The 21,881-nt window shown below is 45.7% G+C and overlaps 1 protein-coding gene across 3 annotated transcripts in view; it reads right to left on the bottom strand.

Moving 5' to 3' along the window:
* DSCAML1 (DS cell adhesion molecule like 1) overlaps positions 1-21,881 on the bottom strand; it is a 349,917-nt gene that overhangs the window by 323,466 nt on the left and 4,570 nt on the right. For all 3 annotated transcript variants that reach the window (XM_081062533.1, XM_081062532.1, XM_081062534.1), the window contains exons 2-3: positions 10,524-10,841; positions 7,086-7,232 (exon numbers count right to left, since the gene is read on the bottom strand). In XM_081062533.1, the coding sequence (XP_080918659.1) occupies positions 7,086-7,232; positions 10,524-10,841 (465 nt within the window). The remainder of the gene's footprint in view (positions 1-7,085; positions 7,233-10,523; positions 10,842-21,881) is intronic.

Raw genomic sequence — 21,881 nt, forward strand, 5'->3', positions numbered from 1 at the left:
AGGGAGTAGAACCAAATATTTAAACTATTGAAAAAGAGAAATTATGAGCCAAGAATAACATACCCAGCAAAAATATCCTTAAGATATGAAGGAGGAATAAAGACCTTTCCAGACACACAGAAGCTGAGGGAATTTTCTAATACATGACCTGCACTACAAGAAATACCAAAGGAGGCTATTCCACCACCATCAACAGGGACAATTTGTGGCAACCAAAACATAAAAAGGAGGAGAGTAAAGGCCTGAACCAGAATATGGGAATGGAGAAAGTAAGCATGCTGAAGAAAATGGAATATTCTAAACATCAAACTTTCTTTTACATAAATTTAATGATAACCACTAAAAAAAAAAAACAAAAACACAAATCCAGAACTGAAATAAATACAGTAATACAAGAAGAAACAGAGGGAAATATCATAGAATACCACCACACAGAAATAATAGACAACAGGCCGGCCCCGTGGCTCAGGTGGTTGGAGCTCCATGCTCCTAACTCCGAAGGCTGCCTGTTCGATTCCCACATGGGCCAATGGGCTCTCAACCACAAGGTTGCTGGTTCAACTCGAGTCCTGCGAGGGATGGTGGGCTGCGCGCCCTGCAACTAGCAACGGCAACTGGACCTGGAGCTGAGCTGCACCCTCCACAACTAAGACTGAAAGGACAACTTGACTTGGAAAAAAGTCGTGAAAGTACACAGTGTTCCCCAATAGAGTCCTGTTCCCCTTCCCCAATAAAATCTTAAAAAAAAAAAAAAGAAAGAAAAAATAAATAATAGACAACAACAAAAAGGCAAAGAAATAATGGAGACACAGTCTTACCAGAAAACTAAAGATAGAATGATAGGAAATCCTCACATATCAATAATCACCCTGAATGTAAATGAACTGCACTCACCAATAAAAAGGCACAGAGTAGCAGATTGGATCAAAAAACGAAATTCAACCATAGGCCGTCTCCAAGAGAGGCAACTCAGCTACAAGGACTAGCATAGATTCAAAGTGAAATGGTGGAAATTGACACTCCAAGCAAATTGTATCTGGAGAAAATCAGGTGTAGCTATACTGATATCAGATGAAACAGACTTCAGGGTGAAAAAGGTAACAAGAGACAAAGGTGGACATTTCATAATGGTAAAGGGGACTATACAACAAGAAGACATAACGGTCATCAATATTTATGCCCCCAATCAGGGAGAACCAAAATATACCAAGCAACCACTAACAGAACTAAAGGGACAAATTGACCAAAAACACAATTATACTACGGGACCTAAATCCGTCATTGACAGCTATGGATAGGTCATCCAAACAAAAAATAAATAATGAAATAGCAGCCCTAAATGACATTAGATGAAATGGACATAATTGACATTTATAGAGCACTTCATTCTAAAACATCAGACTATACATTCTTTTCTAGCGTACATGGAACATTCTCAAGGATACACCATATACTGGGACATAAAACTAGCCTCAGCAAATTTAAGAAGATTGAAATCATACCAAGCATATTGTCTGATCACAAGGCTTTGAAATTGGATATCAACTGCAAAAAGAAAACAGGAAAAAACACAAATACATGGAGATTAAACAACATACTTTTAAAGAACAACAGGGTCAAAGAAGAAATTAGTGGAGAGACCAAAAGATACATAGAAACAAATGAGAATAAAAATGAATCCAACCAAAACTTTTGGGATGCAGCAAAAGCAGTGTTAAGAGGGAAATTCATATCATTACAGACCTATCTCAAGAAACAAGAAAAATCCCAAATAAACAACATCACGTTACACCTTAAAGAACTAGAAAAAGAAGAACAAATGAAACCCAAGGTGAGCAGAAGAAAGGAAATAATAAAAATCAGTGCAAAACTAAATGAAATAGAGAACAAAAAGACAATAGAAAAAATTAATGTGACAAAAAGCTGGTTCTTTGAAAAGATTAACAAAATGGACAAACCCTTGGCTAGACTCATTAAGACATGATGCTATATATAGAAAATCCTAAAGACTCCACCAAAAAGCTATTAGAAACAATCAACAAATACAGTAAAGTTGCCGGCTACAAAATCAACACACAAAAGTCCATTAATTCCTATATACTAACAATGAAATCTCAGAAAAAGAAATAAAAACAACAACTCCTTTTGCAACTGCAGCAAAAAGAATAAAATACCTAGGAATAAACTTAACCAAGGATGTGAAAGATCTATATGCTGAAAACTATAAAACATTTTTAAAAGAAACCAAAGAAGACACAAAGAAATGGAAAGACATTCCGTGTTCACGGATTGGAAAAATCAACATAGTTAAAATGGACATATTACCCTAAGCAATATACAGATTTAATGCAATCCCCATCAAAATCCCAATGGCATTTTTTAAAGAAATAGAACAAAAAATCATCAGATTTGTTTGGAACCACAAAAGACCGCAAGTAGCCAAAGCAATCTTAAGAAAAAAGAACAATACTGGAGGTATCGCACTCCCTGACTTTAGCTTGTACTACAGGGCTACAATAATCAAAACAGCATGGTATTGGCAGAAAAACAGACACATAGACCAATGGAATAGAACTGAGAACCCAGAAATAAAACCACATAAATATGGACAGATAATTGTTGACAAAGAAGCTAAAAACATACAATGGAGAAAAGACAGCCTCTTCAATAAATGGTGCTGGCAGAATTGGAAAGCCACGTGCAAAAGAATGAAACTGGACTGCTATCTGTCACCACGTACCAAAATTAATTCAAAATGGATCAAGGACGTAAGCATAAGACCTGAGACAATAAACTGCATAGAAGAAAACATAGGTACTAAACTTATGGACCTTGGGTTCAAAGAGCCTTTTATGAATTTGACTCCAAAGGCAATGGAAGTAAATGCTAAAATAAATTAATGGGACTGTATCAAACTTAAAAGCTTCTGCACAGCAAAAGAAACCATCGACAAAATGAAGAGGCAACCGACTGAATGGGAAAAGATTTTTGCAAACAGTGCCTCCGATAAGGGTCTAATATTCAAAATATACAAGGAACTCATGAAACTCAACAACAAAAAAACAAACAACCCAATTGAAAAATGCGCAGAGGACCTGAAGAGACGTTTCTCCAAAGAGGACTTACAAATGGCAAATAGACATATGAAGAAATGCTCCACATCACTAATCATCAGAGAAATGCAAATAAAAAACACAATGAGATTAAAACCTCATCCCAGTCAGAATGGCTATTATCAACAAGACAAATAGTAAGAAGTGTTGGAGAGGCTGTGGAGAAAAAGGAACCCTCATACACTGTTGGTGGGAATGCAGACTGGTGCAGCCATTATGGAAGGCACTGTGTAGGTTCCTCAAAAAATTACAAATAGAATTACCGTATGACCCAGCAATCCCTCTCCTGGATATCTACCAAAAAAAATCTGAAAACATTTATCCATAAAGACACATATGCTCCAGTGTTCATTGCAGCTTTATTTACGGTGGCCAAGACATGGAAACAACCAAAATGTCCTCCGATAGATGAATGGATAAAGAAGTTGTGGTATATATACACAATGGAATACTATTCGGCTGTAAGAAAAGATGATATGGGACCATTTGTGACAACATGCATGGATCTTGAGAGTATAATGCTAAGCGAAATAAGTCAGACAGAAAAAGCAGAGAACCATATGATTTCACTGATATGTGGTACATAAACCAAAAACAACAAAAGAACAAGACAAACGAATGAGAAACAAAAACTCATAGACACAGACAATGGTTTAGTGGTTACCAGAGGGTAAGGCGGGGGTTGGGGGTGGGAGAGGAGGGTAAAGGGGATCAAATATATGGTGATAGAAGGAGAACTGACTCTGGGTGGTGAACACACAACGGGATTTATAGATGATGTAATACAGAATTGTGCACCTGAAATCTATGTAACTTTACTAACAATTGTCACCCCAATAAACTTTAATTTAAAAAAAAGAAAAGAAAAAAAAAGAAAAGAAACTACAACCAAAATTACTCTATCCAGCAAAACTACCATTTAGAATCAAAAAACAAAGAGCTTCTCAGACAAGAAAATCTTAAGGAGTTCATCACCACCAAACCAGTATTACAAGGAATGTTAGAGAGACTTCTTTAAGAAGAAGAAAAAGAAAGGGGAAAAAAGGTGAAAAATATGAACAGTAAAATGGCAATGACTATACGAGTATACCTATCAAAAATTACTTTATATGTAGGTGGATTAAATGCTCCAATCAAAAGATAGGGTGGCTGAATGGATAAGAAAACAAGACCCTTACCTATGCTGTCTACAAGAGACCCACTTCAGATAAAAAGATACACAGAGACTGAAAGCAAAGGGATGGAAGAAAATATTTCACAAAAATAAACAAACAAACAAACAAAAACAAAAAACAAAACTGGGAATGTAATACTTATAGCAGACAAAATAGACTTTAAACCAAAAGCTATACCATGAGATAAAGAAGGACCCAGTAATCCTACTTTTGGGTATTTAACCAAAGAAACCCAAAACACTACTTCAAAGAGACATTCAAGCATACATCCATATATTCATTGCAGCATTATTTTCAATAGCCAAGATATGGAGGCAACCTGGATATCTATCAATAGATAAATAAAGAAGAGGTAGTACATATATACAATGGAATATTACTCAGCCATAAAAAAGAATGAAAAACATGGATGAAACTAAAGGGTATTATGCTGAGTGGAGTAAATCAGACAGAGAAAAACAAATGCCATATGATTTCACTTATATGTGGAATCTAAAGAACAAAAGAAATAAACAAAACATAAACAGACTCATAGATACAGAGAACATTTTGATAGTTGCCAGCTAGGAGGGGTGATTTGGGGGTAGATTAAAAAGGGGAAGGGCTTAAGAAATACAAATTGGTTGTCACAAAGTAGTCATGGGGATGTAGGGTATGGCATTATGAATATAGTCAGTAATATTGTAATAACTATGTATGGTGTCAGGTGGGTACTAGGTTTATTGGGGTGATCACTTCCTAAGTTATATAAAAGTCTATTCACTCTGTGACCTGAAACTAATATAATATTGTATGTCAATTCTAATTGAAAAATAAAACAATTATTTAAAAAATTAAAAAGAGCCCAGTCTGAGCAACAGACCTGGGTTCAGACCCTGCCACTCTGCTCATTAGATGTGTGACACAGGAGAAGTTATTTTACTTCTTTGAGCTTCAGTTTCCTCTTCTGTAAAGTAGATGGGGAGGAAACACACTTATGGACTTTTTGTGAGGATAAAAATGAGATCATACATGAAAGTTTCTTAGCCTAGTGCCTGGCATATAGTAAGCACTCAAATTTTATTTTTATTATTATTTTAATGAATATAACTCTTAGTCCATAAACTCAAGTGTATAAGTGATACCACTGTTCTTTAAATCATCTTCAATCTGATTCTGGTGTACAGACACGACACTCGGTCTCCAACATTATTGCAGCTTCCCCCAGAGAAGTGCCAGGGTCCAGGGTCTCTCTGGTCTCTCTGGTCTCAATGGTCTCACCAGCCCAGTGGTGTTGCCTGCATGGTCCCTTTGGGTCCAGGGCTGTGCACTTCATGCCTCATCTGGACACAAGAGCCCTGGTCTCTCAGTCCCAGATCCCATGGAGCCATACACAGTCACCCCTGTGGGTTCCAAGCACTTCCTACAACACCATTCCTGTCTCTGGCATTCATTTGTCTCCTGTGTATTCATTGCCCACAGAGTCTCCTCCCCAGCCAGAGCACCCATCCTAACCTTTTGTGTTCGCTTATGGTTTTACAAAAGGCAAAAAGAGCAGCTATCTTCAAGTAGCTTCGCATTCCTGTCCCAGGACAAGAAGTTCTGAGGTCAGAAGACATAATACCCTGGCCATCTGCTTATAACTGAAAGAAGGAAAAAATGCCAAGAGCAAAACACAAATTATTGTCTTGAAAAAAGTATTCTGTCACATTAGCTATAAATATACCTAGGCATTGGTTCTTCTTCTAGCTAGACACTGGAACCACCTAAAGAGCTTTATACCTGCTGGTGTTCATTTTCCACTCCTAGAGATACTGACTGGGGGCTTCACCAAAGCTTCAAATGTGTCACAGGATTAAGAACCCCTGCTTTACAGGTTTCATGCACAAAAGTTTGTCTTTCCCAGCTAACCTGAGAACCTTAAGCACCTAGAATCACTTCATATGACTAGTAATGGGACATAAATGCTGGAGGGGCTCTCAGAGATCAGTGGGTCAAGTTCCTCCATTTCACAGAAAGGAAAACCAAAGTCCTTGGTAGAGAAAAGAAGACAAGGTAGCAAAGACTCTGCAATGTACCAGGATGAAGGGAGGGATGCTGAAATGAGGTAAGAAACCACCGTTCTGTAACTGGAGGCCGCAAGGCCTTTTGAGGACTTGAGGTCCACTCTTGAGGTTTCTAGATCTGCTTTCATGTTGAAGGGACAACCGTGAATAGGAAAAAGGAACCAATAATGTAAGGCTTTTGATCACAGCAGGTCTAACAAGGTGAACTGACAACATGGTTTATAACCTCTGCTCCTACGCCAGGCAAGGAGTGAGGCCAGCGAGAATTCTGATGGAGTCTTTAGCCAACTCATGAAAAGAAAAGATACACATGGTCCTGAGAGAATTCAGTCTTCATTGCTGTGGTCATTCAGTGAGGAGCATGAACTACAGACCTGCCTCTTAGCATCTTCCCACAACCTTTCACAAATAAGGTGCTTCCAGCCTTGCCTCCCATCCTTAAGGGCAAGGGCAAGCAAAGACCCAGAGGTCAGGAAGGAGAGGGACGCCCTCCTCTGGTTGTGTCTGATGGGATCTTTGCACACCCAGCAGAGGCTGCTGGCACGTGGACTTTCACACCCCACACAAAGATTACCCAGCCAAGAACAAAGACTTTTTTTTTTTTTTGCCAAACCATCACCAAATCAATAACAAATTGCTCACCAGAACCAACCTCAAGATCTCTGTGAGCTCAACAAGCCGCTCAGCACCTCTGCTTTATCTCTCTCTCATCCCAGCCCTCCCATCTGCATGTCCCCACAGTTCTTTCTTACCTGGGATGATGGAGACTGTGTCCTTCTCCCAGGACACGACGCTAACATATTCCTGCACTGAAGAGGGGATGAGGCACTTGAAGACGGCCACATTTCCACGCATTGACCTTTGATCCTCCACCCGGACGGTGTAGGGTTCCCTGAAAACTGCAGAGAGATGGCGGGCGGGGAAGACGGAGGTGTCACAAGGCTGAACTGGGACATGGTGGGCGGCCCAAGAAAGCCAGCTCAACTCCCTCAGCACCCCCAGTACTCAGTCTCCATCACCTCCTCTCCCTATCTTCCACTTCCCCAGCCCAGAAGTCCCTGCCATGACCTTATTCCTGCCTGTGAGCCTTCTCCAGCAATCTCCTCCCTGCTCCTCTGGGCAACCCACTCTCCCTCTGAAATATCCAGCCAGGCTCTGCAAGACCATAAACCCAACTGCTAACCTTTCCGGTTTCAGTGAGTATTAGACGGTATGTGGTTGTAAGGACCTTGAGAGCAGCACCTAAACACTGCAACGGGGTCAGATTCAACAAGGGGAAGCATGGGTAATTAGGCAATATGCTGGAATGCCTCGAAGGAAACCAAACTTGATTTCCTACATTATTCCTGGGCCCAGGGTGGCAATAGTTTTTGCCACAGTGACCATAAATTACCAAAATAAAAACGGACACATGACCTAACAACAGGTTTTTGTGAAACTTCAATGTGCAAAGCAGTTTGGGAAAATGGAGTATATAAACAGAACTTTCTGGAGGGCTCAGTGGTTTTATGGGAAAGAATATTTGAAACCATCTTTGTCTCTGAAAATGAAGAGCTCCAGAGACACAGAGAGTCTCAAAAATTCTCGGAAACAAAGTTTCATTGCTGCTTTCTCCCACCTCCTGAACTGCCTACACCTGAACCCCAGCCATGCCTCTGCCTTCAAAACAATCCCTCCCCCCACAGTGCGGTGGAGGCCTCCTGCCGTGGTCCCAGCACTGGTTTCTGGGTGTTGTCACTTGCAGCCACTCTATGTATCAGGTCCCATGGGTAGGCTGGCCCAGCCTTAGGGGTAGGGTCGAGGGGCCTGGCTCGGCCTCTCCCTTTTCCTCGTCTGCTTGGCCTCTTCCAGGGGCTCACTCCATCCTTCCACCCCTGGTCTGCCAAGCAGAACTAGAACATCCAGAGCCCCATTGCCTACCGACCTTGTACCTCAGCAGGCACCTGGGCAGCATGCTCTCCTGCTCTGCCTGCCATGGTTGCCAGGGCGACACTCAGGGCCCAGCAGCCCCTCCGGCTGTGCACCTGCAGACCCTCTGGCTTCATCAAGAGCCTGTTAATTGCTATGTTTCCAGTTTGGTCAGCTCTGCCCAGCCCTCCCCAGGTCTTTATTCTTCCCCAGCTCTGTTTTGTGGCTGTGACGGAAAGAGATACAGGAGAGTGGAGGGAGGCACTGCAGCTGGGCTCTGTGGAGCCATGGTCCGCCCTTTCGGGGCTTTGGGCATGGCCTGCGGATGTGAGAGGCACACTGAGGAAGCTAAGGAAGCCGACCCTGGAAGGAAGCAGAGAGGAGCAGGGGAAAGGGCTGGGGTTTAGGTGCACACTACCCAGGATAGTTGCAGGGAGCCAGCAGAGGCCAGTGGCTAAGAGTGTCAAACAAACAGGCCCTGACTCCTCCTCTGAGCAGTCGTGTGACCTGGGCAAGAACTAGTTAACCTTTTGGAGCCTCAGATTTCTCATCTGTAAAAGGAAACAACGGTAATAACTACTACTAATAATAAGGGCAGCAATGCAGAAGGCCTGGCACATGGATAGCACTGCAACAATACTGGAGTCATTATAGCTCTATCTCTGTGATTAACTGGCTATGTGCCCTGGGCAAGTGTCTTAACCTTTCCTTGTCTTAGTGCCCTTATTTGTAAAAAACACTTTACAGGATCGCATCCTAACCTAATAAGGGTATGCAACAAGAAACGTGACATCACTTCATCATACCCCAATCCTCCAGGCTCCAATTCCTGGCCTCAGGGCTCCCCGACTGGCCCATGGTGTTGCATCAGGGAAACAGTGCAAAGGACCTACTCCTGAAAAGCGATTTCGTGGGAAGCCCCAGAGGTGATACTCTGAGCATGGCCCTAGCTTCTAAGAACTCACACTCTCCCCACAAACAAAACGGGATGTACTTGTGAGAGGCACTGCTGAGCCAGAAGGACCCAAGGAGTCGGAGATCTTGCAGGGTCTGTCACTCGGCATGCAGGTTGGGAGGCCTTCCCCAGAACTCACTCTCCTCTGCCAGGAAAGACAGTGCGTCTAAGGCCCTGTGCCACTGCAGTGAGCAGGCTGCAACCCGACCTGTCCTCTCCCACCCAAAAGGCTCTTCTAAGAAAAGCGTTCCCCACACTCCAGTGCTTTCTTACTATTTGAGGCACATCTTAACAACTAATGATGACACACCAGTGTAGCATAACATCCTTGTTAAGAGTAGCTGATGTAAGCCATTCTGTGCCTTCAAACCTAACCCAGAGAAATGAGACATTCTGTTTCCTTTAAAGAGACCATCTGAGGAACACTCACTTCCTTGACTCCATCAACTCTTCCAAGGACCAAACTCCTTCACTGCTAAGAGTTTTCCATCATGAATTTTACCTAAATGCCTGTTTTCTGAGATACGGTATACTCAAATGTCCATCAACAGGGGAATGGATAAATAAAGTACGTTATAGTTGAACAACAGAAGACTATACAGCGAAGAGAATGAACGCCCTACACCTATGCACAGCAGTAGGGGCAAATCCCATAAACATCATAGTAAGCAAAAGATTCAAGAAAATACCTACTGTAGGACTCCATTTAAAGTAAAGTGCAGAAATCAGTAGTGTCAGAAGTCAGGACTGTGGTTTCCCCTAGGGGAGTGGTGACAGAAAAAAGCCTGAGAGGGGCTTCTGAGCTACTCATACTGTATATCTTGATGTGGATACCAGTTAAACTTTGTGAAAATTCATCAAGCTGCATATGTAGAATATAAAGCACTTCTCTTTATATATCCTATTTCAATAAAAAGGTGTTTGTTTTTTAAAGAAACTCATTGGATGTTTTCCATGACTGAAGCACTGAGACGAGCACCTCATTTAAATGAGTGCTGTCTCATTTAACCCTCACATGTAGCGATGGACAGGGTGGGTACCACTATCAGCTTTGCAGATGAGCAGATGAGGAGCCTAAAGCTCGGAGAGGCAGCGCTAAGACGCCAAAGAGCAATCAAGCTTTCCTTGAGGGACTGACGTTTTTTCATTAGGTGTTCTTTATTCCACATTGCTCATCGTCGTTCTTCTTTGCTAGCAAACTCTAGCTAATGCAATGAAGGGCTGACTTTTTCCAAGCCTCCCCGCCCAGCGTGTGACACACATGTGTTCCCAGTGAAGGGTGCTGCCCGCGCCCCAGGAGAGGAGCAGGAGTCTGGCCCCTACCTACCTGCCTTGACGCGGATGTTGGGGCTCCGGATCTTGCCGGCAGCATTCTCCGCGGTGCAGAAGTAGTCATTGTCGTGGATAAAGCTATTGAAGGCGGAGGGGGAGAAGGGGTAGAGCTGCAGCGTCCCGTTGGCATGGACGTGCCGGATGTGTGGCACGTCGTAGATGTCGTCCCCCGTGGCCAGGTACCATCGAAGGGCCGCACTGGGGGAGCCTGCGGCAGGGCAGGGCACCACCACCCCCACGGAGCTGGAAAAGGTCACCTGCTGCAAGGAGTCATTTACAAAGTAGAGGCTGGTGCCGGCATCTTCAGGGCGGGCTGCAGGGGAGGTGAGGGGAGAGAGGGTCCGTCAGCCGGGCTCAGTAATACCCTCACAGGCCAGGAGACATGCAAAGCCCACACCACGGAAGGGTCAAGCACCACTCATTCAGTCAGCACTTAGGAAGGACTGACTGTACACCAGGCGCCGGCAAGGGTGAGTAAGAGACAGTTCCTACCCTACAGAAGCTTCCAGCCTAGCACAGGAATAGCAAAAGTTAAAATGTCTCACCATGGAGAGAGGTGGCCACCACCCTGCTATGGTGAAAGGTCTGACGCCACGGTCCACTACTGGTACCCACACATCAGGAGAGACACTGAAATTGCTTAGATAATAAATATTCATTGAACAGCCACTATACACAGGCAGGTTCACACCCATTACCTCTGTTCATCTGTTCAGCCCTGAGAGGAAATGGTATCACCTCTTTTTTATCATTTCCTTTTACATGCTGAGAATAGTTATGTGATTTGCCTGAGATGACACAGCCAGTAAGCAACAGAATTGAAACTGAGACCCTTGCTCCTAAAGAGGATCTTAGCGCACTTGCTATCATACCATAGCTGAAAGGTAAAAGGTCAAAGACCATGTTCAAAGAAGAATAGCTGCAGGAAGTGGGGATGGTCGCCTGGCAGATAGAAGACGGCAGGAGACCTTGAGAGCTGTCTTCCACCTCTGGAGGTTGATTTGGACAATGCATAGACCCGGAGCGCTGAATGAGAACCACGGGTATTGTGAGTGGAAAAATTCAAACTTAGGAGCAAGAGACTGACCCACGTTCTAAAGCTGGCCCTGACATGACCGACTGTGGACTTCCCTTCCCCTCGCTGATAATCTGCTCCTTAGCTTGTGAAATACGGGGAGGATGGACAAGACTGTAAGACCGTGCATTTCTGACATGTTGCTATTGCAACACTCTAGCACATGAGAGAACGTGCTCACAATTGCAGCTACTTGGCAACGACAGGGCCGCCTGAGAGGGAGGACAGCCGTCTGCAACTCTCATCTCTGCATAGGACCTCAGTCCTTCCTGCTTTATGGGAAGCAGCTCTGACTACTGAAATCGGGTCCTGCCTCTCTTCTAAGGAGCCTGCCCCCTTAATAAGGGCCACCTCTGAACAACTGGAGGCAAACCTGGAGGAAGAGAGAGCCTGGTCCCAGGTCTCCAGCTGGAAGCCACTCCCTCTCCACCAGGAAGATCAAGGAGCAAACAAACCACTCTGCTGCTTGTTTAAAGAACATTGCAGGGGACCCAACTTGACCTCAATTTCCACAACTTTATGGCAAGGGGGAGGGCCCACATCTGGACTATATTAATATTCTTGGCTTAACTCTGAGCCGAGCCTCCAGGGAGAATATACCAGGCAGCTCATTGAGGGAAGCCATTAAGCCTCATTGGTCAGAGCAATTCACATCATCTCATAAAAAGCCGTGATGAAGCCATTAGCAGCAGTGCTGCAAAACACACTCATGGGCTCCTTGCTGTGGTGTCAGGGGTGTCCTCTTAGCAGCAAATGCATTTGCTATCCCCACCAGGCACTGCACCCTTAGTGGCTGAAAGGGTCTTGGAGAGGAGGAGAAGCATTGCTTTTCCATCCTTTTCTTCACACCGCCTCCTCTCTGACAGTCCCGGTGTTGGTGGTTGAGCAAGTCTTTTCTGTGGAAGAGGAAAGCGGCCCCTCCAGGGACCCTCAGAAGCTCAGAGCATGCCCAACTAGCAGTGGCTAGAGTATTCTTCAAGATCATGAAATCATACCACTTCACAGGGAAGCAAACCAAGGCTTTGGAAGGCTTTTCTTAGGATCCACACTTACCAGGTTCCCCTTCCATGAGCCTGCTCACCTTCTGAAAGACTTCCTTATTGAGAGTAATTCAACAAATATTTATTAAGCATCTTACATGCCAGGCACTGTTGTAAGCACTTTACTTATATACGACCTCTTTTAATGCTCCCAACAACCTTATGAGGTAGGCACTATTATTATCCCAGTTTACAGATGAGGAAACCTAGGCACTGAGAGATCAAAGCAACTTACCCAAGACCACAGAACTAGTAAGTGAGGGCTCTGAGATGCAGACACAGGTAATCTGAACCCAGAGTCTGATTTCTTTTCTTAACCATTAGATGATTGTAACCATTGCAGTAGTAAAGAGGGGACATTCAACTTCCTCAAACTCCACCTGGCTACCAAATTCCATATTTGAATGGCCAGGAACATACCGCGCATGCGTGTACACACACACACATACACACACACACACACACACACACTTCTGGGAGTGGCCCCTGTTGGACTTGACATTTCAGACAATGCTTAGCCTGTGGGAGCAAGGGACATCACTCTGAGGTTCTGGGTGCTTCCTGAGACAACCTAGTTAATCAGACTCCCTTACTATGGCCAAAATCCATCAAGGAACAGAAAGACTCTACTTTGAGCCTGACAAATGGACTTAAGAAGCTCAGAAAGATTCCTGACGAAGAGGAATTCAGAAATTGTCTGATTCAAGGGACAGGATGAGAAAATATTTAAGGATAAGTATGATGTAGCCTCAGTTATGATAATACCAGTAGCAATAATAAAAGCCACCACGATTTTGCTGTTAACTATAGGCCAGGCTCAGTCCTAGACCCATTATAGCTGTTATCTCATAGCTGTTATTATTATCTTATAGCTGTTATTATTATATTTCCATTTCACAGATAAGGAAATTAAGACTCCCAGTTCAATCACTTACCCAAAGTAACACAGATTGTAAGTGCCGGAGCTGTGACCAGAACACAACTTGACCTCACTTTCAGAGCCTGGGGATGGAACTGCTCTATTGTATGAAACACATTGAAGACAAATCAAACCACAAAATCTGGTTTTCCAGGCTGGGTTTTCCTCCCCACCATTTCTTACATCCCGACCCCACCCCGAACACACATTCCTAGGCTCCTCTCCTGGCTATAAATCTATTCCACCCTCGCCTGCCCAGACAGCCCCTTTCCTAGGCCTACCTCCCCTCCCAGCAGAGCACCGGCCACAATGACAACAGTTGGAGCCTTCCTGCAGTTGCTCGGATCCTGCCAGAGCCAAGGACACAGGGTTCTCAGCAACTACAAATGGGTAGATTTAATTGATGAATTGAGTGGGATTGTCCAGCCACCTGTCAGGGCTGATGAAACTGCAGATTTATAGCAAAAGGAGAGTAGCCTCATATTTCTCCCACCCCAGGATGTGAGCTGCTGTCTTCTGAGTCTGGGGGAGCTGGAAAGGATTAGACAAACCATTCATTTCTGCTTACAGCTCTGACAGTGTATTGCCATCATGAAACATCACCCTCAGGTGTAAAACAATAGCATTTTGCACTTATGTTGGGCTCATATTTTACCATCACAAGGCACCTGTCAGCCCAAAATGCAGAAGCCCTTCAATAAACATTAATTTAGCCTCACCTGACCTGCCAAGAGAAATGAGTGAGCAAATCCATAAAGGGGAAACTGAGGCACTGACCACCTCAAATCTCTGGCACATGTCAAGATGAAGGCTGGCACGAGGGCACTAGTGAGTGGCTGCAGCAGCAATGGGTATGTGCGGTCACCCTATTGTAGAAGGGGAGGATTGAGGACCCGAGGGCCTCACTCTGACCTCATAGAGTCTGGCGTGGCCTTTCTGGAGAGGCTTTCCCTCCTTCTTAGGCTGCTGTTTGAGTCTTCAGACCAGTGACAAAGCCTCAGCGAGCTTTGAGAGGAACATGTGCTACAATAGGCAGAGCCCTGGGACGGGTCTGACACAGCCCCTCTGGGGCTCAGCCCCACCTGCTGTGTGACCTCAGGCAAGCCCATTAGCCTTCCTGAGCCTCCAAGTCAAAAGGGGGAGGATCTACCATCTTACCTGTCCCCCGGGGCTGCCCCGCAGGTGAAAGAGAATGTGAAGATACTTGATTCCCCATAATGAGGATGTGTGAATGTGAGGGATGGGCTTACTATTCCTGTCCCAGCAATACCCCCCAGGGGTCCAGGGTGCCTAAGGGTGACCAGGGCACAGCTCCCCTCTGCAACCCTGCAGAATTCCAAACCCTTCCCATCCCTACTTGCTCTCACCTGACTCCTGCATGCCTCAATGCCCTCTTCTCCCTGGTCCTTTCTGATCCAGGGACTAGGAAAGACTTTTGTTCCACATTCTCAGCAGGACCCCAGGAGTGGTGGAAGACAACACATACAAGGGAGAACGGCCCCACCTGCCAGGAGCTTGTAAAGTGGAGCACAGGAAAGGGTTACCGCACAGCCCAGGGCAACGTGCAGGAAGGGCTGAGTACCAATTCAGATAGGAGCCACTGGGAGGGGGAAATAAGTTACTCAGCAGAGAAAAAGCTTTCGAAATGGGGGGCTTGAGCTGAGCCTCGAAGGAAGATCTGAATGAACACCTGCCAGTGCTCCTGCGCCTGCTCGGAAAAAGCCTGAAGGATGACTCAGTGACAGGTAAGGGCGCGGCATGCTTGGGGGAACCCTACAGAAACTTACCAGGCAGGAGCACTCGCTGGGACTGGGGAGAAGAGGCACAAACTGCTGCATTGACATGGTGGAAGGCCTTGGGGAGGTGTGCAGGCTTCTTCCCAGGTGCTCACTGAATCATTGCCCACGATGGCAGGGACTGAGACCCGTCAAGTTCTGTAGCCCTCTGCCTACCTCCATTTTGGCCATACACTCATTCCTCTGCAGGCCCATTGGCCTGGCTGTGGTACAGCGTTCTCAAAAGAAAGGAGGCTAACATTGATCGAGTGGCTGCTGTGTGCCAAGCACTGGGCTTATGTGCTTCAAGGGCGTTTCTCATTTAATCCTCACACAAAGGTGCTAGGTGGGTCCTGTCAGTCTCATTTCCAGGTGAGGAAAAAGAGGCTCACGGGGAGAAATTCTCCAGGATCATACAGCTAGATGGAGACAGAGCCAGTTTCAATCAAGGGCTGTCTGGTTCCCAAGCCCCTAAGTATTTTCCGTCACAACGCTGAAGGGTTCAAAGTGTGGGGCCTGATGAGGTTTCTCCTTCACTTCTTTTCTGGAAGCCAGTCCTAATTTGGAAAACGAATCTTTGTACAGGAAACTCCTACTTTCCCCTTAAATCCCAGCCATCATCCTAGCTCGCTCTTCTCTCTGCAGACAGAACCAGGTATATTTACAGAGAAGGAGAGGCGGGGGTACACTTCATAAATTAAGAGAGAGACATTCAGATCAACAGCAGTGCTTCTTCTGGTCAAAGGGGAAAACGGATTTTTAGTAGAAAATGGAAGTTATGGGCTTGGTTGTAATGTGACAGACGCCCAGACTTAAACCCATTTAATCTTTTCCGCCGTTTAACATTGAGCACCACCCCGATGCCGTGTTTCATAAAACAGCCTCCAAATCGCCAGGAGATTAGAAGTATAGAAATAGCACAGTAATATTTTTAAACCAGAAATCGCCCCCAGGCATTTGGGCTGCCCCCAGGGTCACTGCTGAAACCTAAATATCCATTGCATCAATTCACTTCTCTCCCTCCGTGTCTGGCCATCGGGATCAGTTTGTTGAAGGAAACTGGACACCCATATATATTCAATACCCATAGGCCCCCAAGGGTTGGGATATGGGTATCTGACCAACTGAGGCTTCCTCCCAGGTTGAGTTATCCCCATGTCATCATCTCTAATCATTGTAAATGACAACCCAATGGGACTGAAATATTAATACCTCACCACATCCACAGGGAGAAGTGAGTCATTTTGTTCTATTTCTTTAAAATATTTACTCATCCCATTCACTGGACTCCATCTAGGAGCGTCTGCCAGTGCTCAAGCCCCTGCTACACCCCTCAGCCAGATGGGCAAGAACCTGAAGGGGGTACCCATGCTGAGGCACAGCAAGCATGGATGAGGGGAGCAGTGGGTCTCCAGGGGAGCAGGGGGAGGCGGCGTGGTCAGGGCTCCCCTGCAGGTCTGTGGCTTCTGTGCCTTAGTCACCATCCTGTCCCCTGGATCTAGCACAGCATCGGGCACTAAGCACAGCGGTTAATCACCAGACTCTGGTGTCACGCTCCCCAGGTATGAATCTCTGCGCTGCCACTTATGAGTACTGGGACTTCAGGCAAGATTACCCCATTTCTCTGTGCCTTTGTATCCCCATCTATAAAATGGAGGTGACTGGATCTACCTCAAGGGTTGTTAAGGTGGATGCGTTAATATGTGTAATGGTTTCTGGTGACATAAGTACCTGGCACCACCTAAGCATTTTTTTGCTGTTGTCCTAAGTACTGTCATTATAGCAGGCAAGCAGTTAGTATTTGTGAAATAAATATCCCGTGACACATATTTACCTCTCACCTACAATAATAATAATAATAATAATAATAATAATAATAACTTAAGACATTACTACGTTTAAGAATCAACTGGAGAGCTTGTTTAAAATGCAGATTCAGTAGAAGATATTCACCAAGTCTCCCATGGGGTCAGAAAACTACTCCTGATGCAGGCGGTGCTCTGTCTACAATCAGAGTAACATTCCTCAGGGAAACAATAGATTTACCATACTGGACTTCAATATCACCTTTCCCAACAATAGACAGTTCTCATGGGCTTGGCTGACAGGACCTTAGCATCACAGTAACTTAATTTGGTGATCAAATTAACAAAATAATAACGGTGTAATCAACAACAAAGCATTGCATAGCCACGCCCATGCCTCACATAGAGCTTTTTATGCACATGTGGCCTGTGAGGCTTCCTAGATTAGTTTGCAACGTTGATTACTCCACTGCATTTCCAAACAAAGCCTTTTATATCAGATGTATTATTTGTCTTCACTCTGATTGTTTTCATCCCACAGCTGGAAAAACTGAGTCTGGAGAGGATCCCCCAGAGGGACCTCAGCTCAATCCCTACATGCATTCAAAACCCAAACCTTCAGGAAACCTGCGCTTTTGTGTGTTCCCACCTTGGAGACAGTCTGAGTCTAGGCCCTGGGGAGCAGAAGGGCGAGGCTCTCCCTCCTTGCCTGAGAGCACTTGCAGGCAATCAGAGTTGGTACTTTTCCTGGGACAAGATGAGCAGCCGAGCCCGAGTCCCCTGACCTCTGTCGGTGGCTGCCCCGCAGACCTGGCACACTTGCTTTACCATGTCTATGGTATGAAGACATACCAAGTCTTCACCATGACTGTAGCCACCATTTCCTTTTTAGCATTTGTTTTGTACCAGGCACTGTAAGAAGCGCTTTACTTGCATTACAGTGCATTTACTCCTTACAACAACTCTTTAATGTAGCTACTGCACAAGCCCACATTTTACAGAGAATAAAACAGGATCTTAGAGAGGTCAAGTAATTTTCTAAGGTTCCACAGTTAAGCTGCATTTCAAACCCAGGCCTCCCTTACCCGGGGCTGCATTACTGAATGGGCACACTACACTCTAGACTTGGACTGTCTCTAGGGTGTGAACATACCATATGGGGGGTTTTCTGATGAAAGAGAGCAATTTTGGGTATAAAAATTCTGATTTTGGGGGGACTGTCCCAGACATGAAACATTTCATCCTTAGTACATGTCGTCCCACCCACCCCAACTAAATGCCAGCAGCTCCCTACTCCAGTCATTGACTTACCAGAAACCCCCTCCCACCCCCCAATTTCCAAACGCCACCAGGGAGGTGGTCCTACCCCAATAAGAAGCACTGCTTCAGTGTCCCAGTGCTCCACCTCTGTCCATCAGAAATATGTTTTTTTTCTTTTGTCCTTTGTTTTCTTTTTACAAGATTCTTAGCACAAACCTAGTTCCTATAAACAGCAACCAGAAACCTGTGAAACCCAATAAAGATCAGTCATCTTTCAACCTACAAGGCCCCCTCACCACTGGCTCCAGGAGAAGTTATGAGCAACAGCTGACAGTCAAACAGACTCTTTAATCTTCCAGACCCTTCTAGACAGGGCCTGTCAAAGGAAGGCCCCTTGTGGCCAGAGAGGTCTCTCCGGGAGTTGGCTCAGACAGCACAGTTGTCCCCAGGGAATCCTAGATTTAGATGGTTAATGCTTGAGGGACTTAAGAGATTATTTTGTCCAATCTCCATTCACAGATGGAGAGAGTGAGGCCTAGAGAAGTAGAGTAATTCAGCCCAGGTACCCAGCTAGCTGGTGTCCTGGCTACGACTAGGTCCCTGTCTCTACCACTCTTTCAAGTCTGGCCAGTACACTGTCAGAACCAGCAACTCAGGAATGGAGGAGCAGCAGGGAGAAAGGAAACGCCATCTATGAGGGAGGAATAGAGGAACCAGGGATACTGAATGCCCAGAGGAGAGGCAGCACGTTTGTCTACAAGTGGTCACATGCTTGTCAAATGGAAGATGCTTCACCTAGATCCAGGGCCAGTGAGCAGGAGGTACAAGACCAAGACAAGGTTTGGCTGATTCTAAGGATGAGCTCTGTAATAGTCAGAGCTACCTGACCAGGTGTGAGCTGCCTTGAAAGGAAGGAATTTCCTGTGGCTGGAAGTGATGGAGCGGAGGGAGCACCACTGCTGGTGGGAAAGCTGCAGAGGGGATCGGACGTCCGATTAGGGGATGGGCTCCACATCCTAAAGGTGCCTTTCAACCTGGAAGACTTTTACCCACCACAGTCACTCCAAAGTAAGGCCTCTACCTCTCCTACCCCCAGAGCAGGTCTCCCACCCTCCCCAGATCCCATAGCTCTGGAAGGCCACCCTAGAGGCAGCGTGTCCATGAACCAGCAGGATTCTTAGGGTGTGGATTCCAGTAATTGTTGTCCCCTCAAATGAGGTCACACAAGGTGGGACCCAGAGCCCTACTGCTCTTCTCACAAGACAGAGGAGTCCCTGCAGGGAGAATCACCCTCAGCGAAGGGTGTCCAGAGGACAATAGAGAAACTTGTATCTTAAGACCTAGGGAGGGTGCCACGGGAGGCTCTTCCCTTCCCACTGGGCACTGGGGACACAGGGGAATCTGCCAAGTCTGCTCCAAGAAGACTGTTGCCAGCCTGGCTGTGCCTCATCAGCTGTTCCCGTGTTGATGAAAAGCAAAGGCTAGGAAAATTCTCCATATGCGGTGGCCTAGGGAGGGGGAGACAGCCACACACAGCTGTGAGACCTTTGTTGTTCCTGTATGATGAAATGACAGGAATTATACCTCACATTTTAGTAGAGCATTTGAAAGGCTGAAACTAGTTTCTGCTGTGGTTTTTACATGTGTGTGTTTATATGTTGTCCTGTTCAGTTTACAAAGTGTTACCACATGACATACAGTTGTGTGCTCCCATCCTTCTTACACACATGCAGTAACAACTGCTCTGTGGGACAGTCAGCACATGGGTGATTTTGCCCATTTTACAGATTAGGAAATAGAGGCATGGAATCATAGGTAATGTGTCTAAATTAGACAGGTTGAGCTTTTTTTCTAGGTCCATGAACAATGCTCTTTGCAACACACACACACACACACACACACACACACACACACTTCAATGGATACGTAACTAACATTTAAATAATTTATTTTTAATGAAGTTGGTGACCTTGGAAACCGTCAGTGCAAATGTCATGCAGAGCAAAGGTACAGGGAGGTAGGGTAGAGGGTAGCTGAACAGATCAGGGGAGTAGCAGCTGGATGGCAGGCGTGGCACCCAAGGCTAATGCTGTTCACGCTAAACTAGCACTGGACAAACATCTGTTAAACAGGGTACACAGGCTGTTGTGCTCACAGCCTTCCCCATAGGCCACAACCTGCCACAGGCAGCACTTGACTCTGGGTCATGCGCTGCTTCTCTGTGGCCGACTGGATCATGGAGAGAGGACTGGTCCAGGGAACTCCAAGGTCATGGGCTGTCAAAGGTGTTCACTATACACAAAATTACCTGAAAAACAGCAAGATTCATCCCAGCAGGACACAGAAAGCCATTCAGCTACAATGCATGGTGGCTCACTCTGTATGGCCAATTTACACAGGCTTTATGGCATTAAAGCCAGATATCTCTTACTCCGTCCAACTATGGTAGAGACTTAACAACCAATCCCACCCTTAAATCTAAGTCTGAATGCAACCTCTGCCCTTGCCTTTTCCACTGCTATCAGTAGCCATGGCAGGAAAGGGAGTTTACTGGGCTCTCCAGGGACACTCAGGTGCCTGCCTGGCTTCAGCTGTCTTGCTGAGCATGAGTCCTGCAGGCTACTCAGCCAGGTGATAGAAGGAAGCCGTGGTGCTCCTGCCCTGGCCATTTTTCAGTCTTTCTTATTAGTACAAAGTCTAAGCCAGTTGACTTGGCCAAAACTGTGGCTCATTAATACAACTCCTTGGGACAGGACTTAATCTATGTTGGGGTGGAGGCAGAGGGAGGAAAGTGGGAGCATTGCAGGAAAATAGAAGAGGTCTAATGTTAATTGAGCACCAACTATGCTCTGGCTACTTCAGATGCATTATCTCCTTTAGGCTGGAGAAAGTGAGGCTCAGAGAGGCCAAAAGTTACATACATACCAAATAAGTACAGAGCCAGGATGTCCATGAAGGGTTTGCCTTGACTCCAAATTTCCACCACACCAGTGAGTTGCAATCTTTTTTATTTTTCTTCACAACTCCACTATATAAGATGGTCTGTTTGAAAGAATTGGGGGGAGCTCCAATTTTGGCCCTCCCTTGACCTCCAGCCATTCCCTAAGGCTCCACCCCACATCCTTGGGAACCTCTGTGAGCTCCAGGTGGACCCGCGTCCTCCCAGATCATTAGATGTGCGGAAAAACACTCTGGGAGGCCTTGGAGCTGCACCTGCCGGGCAGGATTTGCTCAAGGCCTCAGAAATGCAGACAAAACCATTCCTGAAGCTTCATTCCCGCTGCAAGCACCCCAGTTGGCTCCCTGGGAAGGAGCACTCCAGCTGCCCTGAAGTGTTTACTCCTCTAGCACTACTCCTAACCCTTAACATACCCTTCCCGCGATGACCACAGTGCCTGCCTTCCCACTGGCCCCAGTGGGACACCACACATGACTGGAGCAGCTTCGACAGTAGGAGAATAAAAAGGCTGCTTCTCTAT

This window comes from Rhinolophus hipposideros (genome assembly GCF_964194185.1).
Source record: "Rhinolophus hipposideros genome assembly, chromosome: 10".
Classification (NCBI taxonomy): Eukaryota; Metazoa; Chordata; class Mammalia; order Chiroptera; family Rhinolophidae; genus Rhinolophus; species Rhinolophus hipposideros.